At 40.1% G+C, this 11,701-nt stretch overlaps 1 protein-coding gene and 1 long non-coding RNA gene across 11 annotated transcripts in view; one reads left to right on the top strand and one right to left on the bottom strand.

Moving 5' to 3' along the window:
• Positions 1 to 756, bottom strand: part of LOC144379730 (uncharacterized) — a 125,078-nt gene extending 124,322 nt beyond the window's left edge. The window contains exon 1 of the long non-coding RNA XR_013443110.1: positions 709 to 756. This is a non-coding gene — a long non-coding RNA (uncharacterized LOC144379730). The remainder of the gene's footprint in view (positions 1 to 708) is intronic.
• Positions 37 to 11,701, top strand: part of MAGI2 (membrane associated guanylate kinase, WW and PDZ domain containing 2) — a 1,322,716-nt gene continuing 1,311,051 nt past the window's right edge. For 4 of the 10 annotated variants that reach the window (XM_078060067.1, XM_078060065.1, XM_078060066.1 and 1 more), the window contains exon 1: positions 37 to 880. In XM_078060067.1, the coding sequence (XP_077916193.1) occupies positions 580 to 880 (301 nt within the window). In that variant the 5' untranslated portion in view covers positions 37 to 579. The remainder of the gene's footprint in view (positions 881 to 11,701) is intronic. The other 6 variants (XM_078060072.1, XM_078060073.1, XM_078060068.1 and 3 more) reach the window with 5 other exon arrangements.

Below are 11,701 nucleotides of genomic sequence, written 5' to 3'. Positions count from 1 at the left end.
GCGCGCGGCCCTCCTCCCCCTCCAGCTTGCTCCCTCCTCCTCTGCCTCCTCCCCTCCTGCCAGTACAGTACAACTAGTACACACACTCACACACACACACGGACCCTGCCGCTGCCACTGCAGCTACCATGGATATCAGCTAACAACACACACCCAGGCGCGCGCGCGCTCCCACTCGCACCACGCAGGGGTGGCCCCCGGCATCCCTACCCTCCTTCCCCACCCCCACCCCACTCGCTCACCAGCTCGGCTACTGCTCGCTCAGGCTGCCGCCGCCGCTGCCGCCGCTGCCACCACAGCTCTCTTCTGCTGCGGGGCCACAGCCTTGAGTGTCATTCAAGGGACAGCACAACCTCACCCAAGCTCTCCTACCTCTGCCCAGCCGTCCCTCTCATCCTCCCCCTTCATCATCCACACTCCATCCAAAGAAGAGGGAAAGCACCGAACAGAAGGGGGAGGAAGGCAAAGTCTGCTCTTCTCACCTCTTGGCCCCCTTGCTCCTCCATCCTCGTTCTCTGACCACCAACTCCCCTACCCCAAAGGAACCCCTCAGGAGCTGAGGCGACTCACCCCACTGCCATGTCCAAAAGCTTGAAAAAGAAAAGCCACTGGACTAGCAAAGTCCATGAGAGTGTCATTGGCAGGAACCCGGAGGGCCAGCTGGGCTTTGAACTGAAGGGGGGCGCCGAGAACGGACAGTTCCCCTACCTGGGGGAGGTGAAGCCCGGCAAGGTGGCCTATGAGAGCGGCAGCAAGTTGGTGTCGGAGGAGCTGCTGCTGGAAGTGAACGAGACCCCCGTGGCGGGGCTCACCATCAGGGACGTGCTGGCCGTGATCAAACACTGCAAGGACCCCCTCCGACTCAAGTGTGTCAAACAAGGTGAGCGCAGCGGCTTGCTGGGTGCTTTGCCAGGCGGCTGGACGGCTCGAAGCGCAGAGCAATGGAAGGGTGGGCTCGCGTGTGGAAGGGGGTGTGTGGCGCGACGGTGGGTGAGGTCGAGAGAGTACCGGCAAAGCAAGTGAGCTTTGCAGGGGATCCGAACGGGGCTGCTAAATGGAAGGGAGGGGCAGGTTGCGGTGTGGCGTGCAACTTTGTCTGCGCAGTTAGACCCTCCAGTTTGGAAGGTGTTTGGCCTTGTGTGACCTCAGAGGTGCGGGCCAACTCCCGGGGCAAATTGAATGTGCGTCAGTGGCTTAGCCCGCAGTGGATGAAGAGCTTTTAGGGAAGGGAGGAAGGAAGGCAGGGAGGAAGCAAGGAAAGAGGGAGGGAGAAAAGGGGAGGAAGGAACAACTTGAGGGTGCAGCGGCATCACCAGCAGGGTGGGGAGGAACAGAGGGTGGCGAGGCGGGCGGAGAAGTACGCCCTCCTTTTGGGGAGCTGGACCGGAGACGCCTTGGTCCGCAGCCATCCCCTAAGGATCCCTCCCGGAGCCACTAGTTGAGGAAGAAGGGAAGGGACAGATTGCTTTGGGCGCTTTGACGGGTCTTCCTTAACTTTTTCCCTGCTTCGCTCCTCTGTCCCCCTCCCCCGCCCTCGGTCGTGTCATGTGGGCACCGCGCGTCACGTGCGCACTGACTAACCCGGGCGCTCACCCCGAGTTGGCCGGCGGGAGAAGGCTCGAGAAGAAGGCGCGGCACTAGGAGCGGGTTCTGGTGTTGGGGGTCGGGAGGAGAGAAATGGTTACCCGAATGTTCTCTCCTCAGGGGTTGCCCTTGTTGAGTGGAAGATCTCTGTGGTTGGACTCTCTTTTGGCTTCCGATTTGAGGGGTGTGTTTCTGAGGAGGAGCTGGATGGAAAAGCCCCTTGGTTACAGCTCAGGCTCCCTCAGCTCCAACCTGGCTTAGATGAGCCTCACTTGAAGGCTGTGATGGGGCCTTAGGGAGACTGGGGTCTTGCAGAACTCTAATTTAAACTCTGTTTTTGCTGAAGGGAAAATAGGTCCTGAAGGAGGGAAGAGGGAGATAAAAGTTTCTTGGAAAGAGGACAACTTTAACTAGAATAAAGTAGCTTATCTTTGTTTTCCTCATGGGATTTGTATATGTACTGTGGCTCATTTCATGTGCGCTGTGTATGTATATAGGCAAATTCATATCAGACTAAAGGTTTCTTGTTGATGATTTTACGTTTGTCCTGCCTCAAAGATAAAATTGAGCATGCCATTGTCTGAATTTTGAACAACCGCTTAATCTTACTGCATGACCAACTATCAAGAAACACTTAGGGAGATGTTCTTCTCTAGGAAACCAGTTTAAAAAGTAAAAAGTGAAAAAGAAGTCTCGGCAAAATTTCTTAAATGTAAATTACCATACAAGAAAACATTTTCATTGGGGATTCTTGAGTATTAATAACTGATGACTGGAGATAGCCTAACGTAAACATTGATTTGTAGGTCAACATAGCTCAATACTGTATGGAACTGAAGATTTGTAAGTTAGGTAGGAAGGCTCAAATATAGGGATTCATGTTAACTTATTAAATGTCATGATATTATCTTACAGCAGTAGTTACAAATGTAAAGTTCTAGTTTTGAGTCCAGGAAATCCACCACACAACTAATGACCATGCTTTTATTGGCAGAAGCTAGGTATTTGTAGTGGTAAGTGGCAGCAAGAGTTAATGTGTTGTTAAATTGGACTAATGATAGTATCCTAATGAAGGAGATGATTGTCTTAGTATAATTTGCAGTGATGACCACGATTTAATGTTGTATTCTTTCTGAGCACTGCATTTTGAGATGGATCCTGGCAAACTGTAACTCTAGCAGCAAGAATGTGTCCAAAAAAGAAAGAAAGGAAGATTATTCGGTATTATAGATATATTCCATAAAATCCAGTAGTAAGACTTAACTTGGAAAAGTGAGGGCATGAAAGCTATCATTAAATACGAAAAAGCTATCAAATAAGAAAAGGAATTTTGACTATCCTGTGATAACTTCCATAGGGCAAAACTAAGGTAAATTTATAGAAATTTTTAAAGGATGAAGCATCTTTGCCTACATTAAGAAGATGAGTTTTCTAAAACAGAGAGAGAGAAGAAGAAGATGGTGATGATGAGCTTTCTTATATAACTTTCCAAAAATCTGTGGGCTATATTGTGAATTCATGAGCTCCCCATCATTTGGGGTCTTTATGAAGAGGCAAACATGACCAGATGTTGTGAATTCTATGTAAGATGGGGCCTGGACTGGATGTCATGTAAATCTTGCAATGATTTGATCCAAGGTAGTCTCTGATCACCCAACTTCTATATAATATCTTATCTGAAACAGTACTGATTTTAGAACTCATGGAATATACAAACATAAAGTGATATATTTAGGGAAAAATCTCTTTTCTTTCTCTGTTAACTCTCAGTTCTGGGCTTCACTTGGTCATTGATGATTGATGCTTGTAATGATGTTCACAGAGCCCCCTCAGGAACCTGATTCACATCCTGACTGATCAAAAAAGAAAAAAAAAATGCTCGCTTAACTGTAGTAGAAAATCTAATCTTCTTGTATATTCTCTAAATATGGTGATTCATATAAACTATTCCCTTGTTGAAATCATTCTTTCCCTTGTCAGACAACAGATAGGTTTATTTTATTTATCATTGTAAGCAAAGTGAAATTTTCAGAATGTTAGATAATGGTGCCTGTGTGTCTTGGGTTTCACTACAGATTTTACTTGCTGGAAAAATATTTAGAATCTCTTGGCTCAGTATTTTTATTTCTAGTGAGTCAGTAAACTAGCATAGCTGAAAAACTTTAACATGGTTTGTTCAGAAGTTGTATTTTTAAAATATGAATGAGATAATTTATTTCTGAATATTCATTTAAACACTGGGAATTATATAGAAGCTACATATATAATCAGGTAAACTAAGGCAGATTTTCCAAAGAAAAGGAGATTTTTAAATAACAAGAATATTGATAAAAAGTGCACCAGATAAAATTGCACTGTTTACTCAATTTTTATTTACTTGTTTGGTTAATTTGACATTACAGTTGTAATAATTTTATTTTATTTTTACTTGTATTTATTTTTTGTTTCAGCACTGTATTTATTTTTTAAAAATTTTAAAAAATTTTATTAAGTTTTGTATTTTAATTCCAGTAGAGTTAACATACAGTGTTATATTAGCTTCAGGTATACAACACAGTGATTTAACAATTCTTTTAGTTGTCATAATTTTAAATTATAATTTTAAAAGAAGTGAACTAGTAGGATTTTAAGACATACTAGACAAAGTCGATGTGTCATAATTTTCCTACATTACTTAAATGTCCTTAAAACCATTTTTAAAAGCCACTTAATTAAATTCAAGGGATTCCGTTTTTAATTTAAGCTGCCTTTTAATCCACACAGTGGTGAGTCATATATGAAAAATACCACTTATTGTCACATCCAATTATTTTTTATAAACTCTGGCTTTTTAGTTTATAATGCTTTCCTCACCAAAGCATTTAATTCTAAATTAGCAGTTCTGTTCCATGATCTCATTAATGCAGCAGACCCAGTTGAAGGAAGTGTCTTCAAGGGATTTTGAGATCTGTGCAGAAGTGGTAAAGATTTTTCTTTCTTTCTTTCTTTCTTTCTTTCTTTTTTTAAAGTTTGCCACTAGAGTTCACAGCAGCCAGTTACATAGACCATTGTGTCCTACATTCCTTGCACTATGGCTGCTACTGCATCTAATCCCACATGGAGACCTACATAGCCTGGACTTATTTTCCCATTTAGGATCTTACAATGGAAAATAAAAGGCAAAAAGTTTTCTAATTCTTCCCATGTGGAAGAAGGGCCAAATAAGGCCTTTGAAATTCAGTTCTAGAGATGTACATTGCTCTCCCTCCTATTGCTCCTTTCAAAGCTGCTTTCAAAGGAAAGCAGATCCACATGTATTAAGAGTCATGCTTTCTTCTTGACTGACTTCAGGCTAGTATCATACAGTTAAACCTCTATGCTGCTTTTTATTTGGAAAGGTAAAAGTAAATTATGTCAAATTTTCTCCAATAAAGGTGACTTGGCCTCCATTTTAAGGTATGTGAATTTTACTGACCAATAAACAATCAAATTGTTAGAACAATTTGACCAGTTAATTATTTTAGAATAAAACATCTTTAATGTTTGGGAACCAGGTTAATGAGACAATTATCTTTGAGCATTATTTATGGATGATCCTACTGTAGTTTTTGGTGTATGTACGTAATTTAAATGGTATGACCTTGAATGGTAAATATGACTGTTTGCTTTTTTATGTGTGTGTTTCGAATGAGAGTAATTTCAGGATGAAATCACAGCTGAAGTATTTAAGTGCCACCATCTCAGCTCTTAACATTTATACTGTGTGATCTTTTGGCATATTTATTATGCTCACTTTCCTTTTTAGTTTCTTGAAACTCACACATTCACTACCATAATTAGCAAAAAGTTTTCACATTTGACAACCCCGAATGCTTATAGTTTATAAACAGTGGCTTTCAAATGCATAGCAGACCCCGGTTGAATCATTTCCCTCAAGAGGTAGGATAGAACAGTGGTTATTTAACCACTACTTGGGTTTGAATCTCAAGTATGCCACTTACTATGGGCTCTATATGCAAGTTATCTAGCCTGGAGTGGTAAGAGTAACTTGAGAATATTAAATAAGTTATGTATTTAAATAAGATAGTGTCTGGCAGATAATAAGCATTACGTATTATTCCAAATAAATGTTATTCCAGACATTGGTCATTTTGAGCTAGTGACATATGAAATGTTTTTAACTTTCAAGATATTTTACTCTTTATTGAAAACTAACTGAAATATATGAAGTGATTGACTAATTAATAGTATGAGTAATTTTCAAGTAGTATTCTTGAGGTTTTTCTGTAGAGTAAAATAAATTCTTTTCTTTGTAAAACATTAGTGTGAAGAGTAATGCCATTAAGTGGAATGGAACATATTTTTACCTTTTAAAAATAACTCCAACTGATGCTGCCTTTATGTGTAAAGATTACTGTTTTATATTTATTTTCATATTTTAGCCATTGTTTGTTTTCATTCAGTAGTTTATTTCCTTTGTACCCATATCTTTTCTTTTAAGCAGTTGGTGAATATATTGAATCATTTACTCTAGGCTTGACAAGCATTGAAATCCTATTAGAATTCACTAATTTAAGTTTAGGAATTTATTTATACTTTTTACATGTGACTGTTTTAGACACAAGTATTATGTTTTAAGGATGAACTTTTACTTCTCAGCTAGAAATCAAGTACCTCATAAAACAAAAAAAGATTTAATTCATAAGTGTTCACAGTACACCATATATAATAAAAATGCATAAAAATTCAGCAAAGAGCTTACTTTGCACTTGTCAGAATGTCAGTAGTTTAATATAAATTCTCTATAGTAACACTTTCAAGATGAAGCAACCAACAATATATCTACCATCAGCCCCCCAATGATTTTAGAATTTTAGTTGAATTAATCCTATCTTTGAATTCAATAGAAAACTCTAACTTGAAGCTCCAGTGTCTAATACTAAATTAAAAAAAAAAAAATTTCTTAGCTACAATCTGGCTATTTACATGACAAATACATGGAACAGGGTCTTACAAATTTTTTAGTATTGTGACCTTTTAAAAATGATTTATTTCATTTCATTCCCAACTCTCTCTCTCTTCTGCCTCCAGTAAGGACCAATGTGATATTTCCTTTAATAAAAGTAAATTTGAATTAATATCATATAGATAATTTAATAATAGATTCATAATTAATGAATTCAATTAGTAAAAGACATACATCTGCTAAAAAGTGTTGTAAAATGATCACATCATCATAGAGAATTAATAATTCCATTATTCCAATATTCCATTATTGCATTTCATTGACACATTATCAACTCTTTTTAAAAAATTCCATTATTATATAAATTTTTAAAAAATTTTAAAAATTTGTATTAAATGTAGGATATGGTATTGACTGTTTTGGATAGTCTGGAAGAAACAGAAAAATTTCCTTCTTTGAAAACTGACTGAATAAGGGGCGGAGCAAGATGGCGGAGGAGTAGGAGACCTGGATTTCGTCTCCTCTCAGGAATTCAGCTGGATAGGGATCAAACCATTCTGAACACCTACAAACTCAACAGGAGATCGAAGAAAAGAGCAACAACTCTCTGAACAGAAAAGCGACCACTTTCTGGAAGGTAGGACGTGCGGAGAAGTGAATCCGAGGCGATATTCGGGAGGATAGACGGCGGGGGAGGGGGCTCCGTCAGCCGCTTCTGGCAAGTGATAGAGCCGCGGAGCACAAAATTGGAACTTTTAGGAGTCATCTCCACTGAGGGACGTCACTCCGGTGGCTAAGTGGGGGATGGAACTCTCGTGGGACAGTGTGGTCTCAGGACCCTCGGGGTCACAGAAAGACCGGGGGTGCCTGAGTGCGGCAGAGCTCCCAGGTATCAGAGTGGGGAAGCCAGCTGCAAAGACGGAGCAGAGGAGTGGGCTCTCAGCTCGGGGTTGCCATAAACCGTGATCTGCGGCACAATTGGGCCACTGCTCCTCCAGCAGGGACCCAACAAGCGGCAGATCCGGGGAGACTCACCTTCCTCGCCCAGGAGGAGTGGCGGAGGAGCGCACTGCAGGGATCTGCTGGGTTTGGAGACTCCACCCAGGGTCGTGTGCCAGAGATAGAAACGCGCGGTCACAGGCCGGGTGAGCACGGAGTGCGGCCGGAGACCAGGGAGACGGGAGTGACTGACAGCTTTTCTCTGGGGGCTCACTGAGGAGCGGGGCCCCGAGTTCTCGGCTCCTCCGGGGCGGAGACTGGGAGGCCGCCATTTTCACTCTCCGCCTCCAAAGCTGTACGGAAAGCTTGCAGGGAACAAAAGCTCCGGAGAGCAAACCCGAGCAGATTACTTAGCTTGGACCGGGCAAGGGTGGGGTGATTCCGCCTCCGGCAAAGACATTTGGAAACCACGGCAACAGGCCCCTGCCCCAGAAGATCAGCGAGAACAGCCAGCCAAGACCAAGTTTACCCATCAATGAGAACGGCAGAACTCCAGCGCTAGGGGAATACTGCACATAGAATTCATGGCTTTTTTACCATGATTCTTTTGTCTTTCAAAGTTAATTTTTTTTTACCTGTCTTTTTCTCTTTTATTTTTTTTGAATTTTTCTTTTTCCCTTTTTCAGCTAACATCTTATCAATCCCTTTTTTAAAAAAACATTTTTATTTTTCATTTTTAGAGTCATATTCTATCCCTTCATAGTAGTTACCCATATATATATAAGTTGTTCTCTCTTTAAAATCTTGAGATAGTTTCTCCTAACAGATCAAAATATACCCTAAATCTCTAGTGTATGGTTTTTTTCTACTCCCCTGCCTGATAACATTCTCTCCCTTTTTTTTCCTTTTTTTTTTTTAATCCTCTTCTTTCTTTTTTCAAACAACTTCTTATCAATTCCTTTTATAAAATTTTTTATAATTTCCATCTTTACAGTCATATTCCATCCCTTCATCATATCAACCCTTATTTTTGTACATATATAAGTTTTTCTTTCTTTAAAATTTTGGGAGGCACTTTCTTCTAACAGACCAAAATACACCCAAAATCTAGTGTGTGGCCCTGATCTATAATCCAGCCTGATCATATTTGATCACATTCTGGGTTTTTTTTGTTTTGTTTTGTTCTATTTTTGTTTGTTTTTATCTTTATCTTTTTCTTTTTTTTTCTTTTTCTTTTTTCTCTCTTTCCCTTTCTTTTCCCACTGCTTCAGGTCTTTTCTGATTTGTTTAGAGTATATTTTCTGGGGACGTTGTTACCCTGCTAGCATTTTGTTCTCTCATTAATCTATTCTCCTCTGCACAAAATGACAAGACGGAAAAAATCACCTCAACAAAAAGAACAAGAGGTAGTACGGACTGCCAGGGACCTACTCAATACGGACATTAGTACGATGTCAGATCTAGAGTTCAGAATCATCACTTTAAAGATACTAGCTAGGCTTGAAAAAAGCATGGAAGTTATTAGAGAAACCCTTTCTGGAGAAGTAAAAGAACTAAAATCTAACCAAGTAGAAATCAAAAAGGCTATTAATGAGGTGCAATCAAATATGGGGGCGCTACCTACTAGGATAAATGAGGCAGAAGAGAGAATCAGTGAGATAGAAGACCAAATGATGGAAAATAAAGAAGCTGAGAAAAAGAGAGATAAACAACTACTGGATCACGAGGGCAGAATTCGAGAGATAAACGATACCATAAGACGAAACAACATTAGAATAATTGGGATCCCAGAAGAAGAAGAAAGAGAGAGAGGGGCAGAAGGTATAATGGAGCAAATTATAGCAGAGAACTTCCCTAATTTGGGGGAGGAAACAGGCATCAAAATCCAGGAGGCACAGAGAACCCCTCTCAAAATCAATAAAAATAGGTCAACACCCCGACATCTAATAGTAAAACTTACGAGTCTCAGAGACAAAGAGAAAATCCTGAAAGCAGCTCGGGAGAAGAGACATGTAACCTACAACAGTAGAAACATTAGATTGGCAACAGACCTATCCACAGAGACCTGGCAGGCCAGAAAGGACTGACAGGATATATTCAGAGCACTAAATGAGAAAAATATGCAGCCAAGAATACTATATCCAGCTAGGCTGTCATTGAAAATAGAAGGAGAGATAAAAAGCTTCCAGGACAAACAAAAACTAAAGGAATTTGCAAACACAAAACCAGCCCTACAAGAAATCTTGAAAGGGGTCCTCTAAGCAAAGAGAGAGCCTAAAAGTAAGATAGACAAGAAAGGAACACAGACAATATACAGTAACAGTCACCTTACAGGCAATACAATGGCACTGAATTCCTATCTTTCAATAGTTACCCTGAATGTAAATGGGCTAAATGCCCCAGTCAAAAGACACAGGCTATCAGATTGGATTAAAAAACAAGACCCATCGATATGCTGTCTGCAAGAGACTCATTTTAGACCCAAAGACACCCCCAGATTTAAAGTGAGGGGGTGGAAAACCATTTACCATGCTAATGGACACCAAAAGAAAGCTGGGGTGGCAATCCTTATATCAGACCAATTAGATTTTAAACCAAAGACTGTAATAAGAGATGAGGAAGGACACTATATCCTACTTAACGGGTCTATCCAACAAGAAGATCTAACAATTGTAAATATCTATGCCCCTAACATGGGAGCAGCCAATTATGTAACACAATTAATAACAAAAGCAAAGAAACACATCGACAACAATACAATAGTAGTGGGGGACTTTAACACTCCCTCACTGAAATGGACAGATCATCTAAGCAAAAGATCAACAAGGAAATAAAGACTTTAAATGACACACTGGACCAAATGGACTTCACAGACATATTCAGAACCTTCCATCCCAAAGCAACGGAATACACATTCTTCTCTAGTGCCCATGGAACATTCTCCAGAATTGAACACATCCTAGATCACAAATCAGGTCTCAACTGGTACCAAAAGATTGGGATCATTCCCTGCCTATTTTCAGAGCAAAATGCTTTGAAACTAGAACTCAATCACAAGAGGAAAGTCAGAAAGAACTCAAATACATGGAGGCTAAAGAGCATCCTACTGAAGAATGAATGGGTCAACCAGGAAATTAAAGAAGAATTCAAAAAATTCATGGAAACCAATGAAAATGAAAACAGAACTATTCAAAATATTTGGGATGCAGCAAAGGCAGTCCTAAGAGGAAAGTATATAGCAATACAAGCCTTTCTCAAGAAACAAGAAAGGTCTCAAGTACACAACCTAACCCTACACCTAAAGGAGCTGGAGAAAGAACAGCAAATAAAGCCTAAACCCAGCAGAAGAAGAGAAACAATAAAGATCAGAACAGAAATCAATGAAATAGAAACTAAAAGAACAGTAGAACAGATCAATGAAAAAAGGAGCTGGTTCTTTGAAAGAATTAACAAGATTGATAAACCCCTGGCCAGACTTATCAAAAAGAAAAGAGAAATGACCCAAATCAACGAAATCATGAATGAAAGAGGAGAGATCACAACCAACACCAAAGAAATACAAACAATTCTAAGAACATATTAGGAGCAACTCTATGCCTGCAAATTAGATAACCTGGAAGAAATGGATGCATTCCTAGAGATGTATCAACTACCAAAACTGAACCAGGAAGAAATAGAAAACCTGAACAGACCTATAACCACTAAGGAAATTGAAGCAGTCATCAAAAATCTCCCAAAACACAAAAGCCCAGGGCCAGATGGCTTCCCAGGGGAATTCTACCAAACATTTCAAGAAGAATGAATACCTATTCTTCTGAAACGGTTCCAAAAAATAGAAATGGAAGGAAAACTTCCAAACTCATTTTATGAGGCCAGCATTACCTTGATCCCAAAACCAGACAAAGACCCCATCAAAACTGAGAATTACAGACCAATATCCCTGATGAACATGGATGCAAAAATTGTCACCAAAATACTAGCCAATAGGATCCAACAGTACATTAAAAGGATTATTCACCATGACCAAGTGGGATTTATCCCTGGGCTGCAAGGTTGGTTCAACATCCGCAAATCAATCAACGTGATACAATACATTAACAAAAGAAAGAAGAAGAATCATATGATCCTCTCAATAGATGCAGAAAAAGCATTTGACAAAGTACAGCATCCTCTCTTGATCAAAACTCTTCAGAGTATAGGCATAGAGGGTACATACCTCAATATCATAAAAGC

Source organism: Halichoerus grypus, chromosome 12, assembly GCF_964656455.1.
Source record: "Halichoerus grypus chromosome 12, mHalGry1.hap1.1, whole genome shotgun sequence".
NCBI classification, from domain to species: Eukaryota; Metazoa; Chordata; class Mammalia; order Carnivora; family Phocidae; genus Halichoerus; species Halichoerus grypus.
The sequence above is the reverse complement of the archived record's forward strand: the minus strand, read 5'-3'. Positions and strand labels throughout refer to the sequence as shown.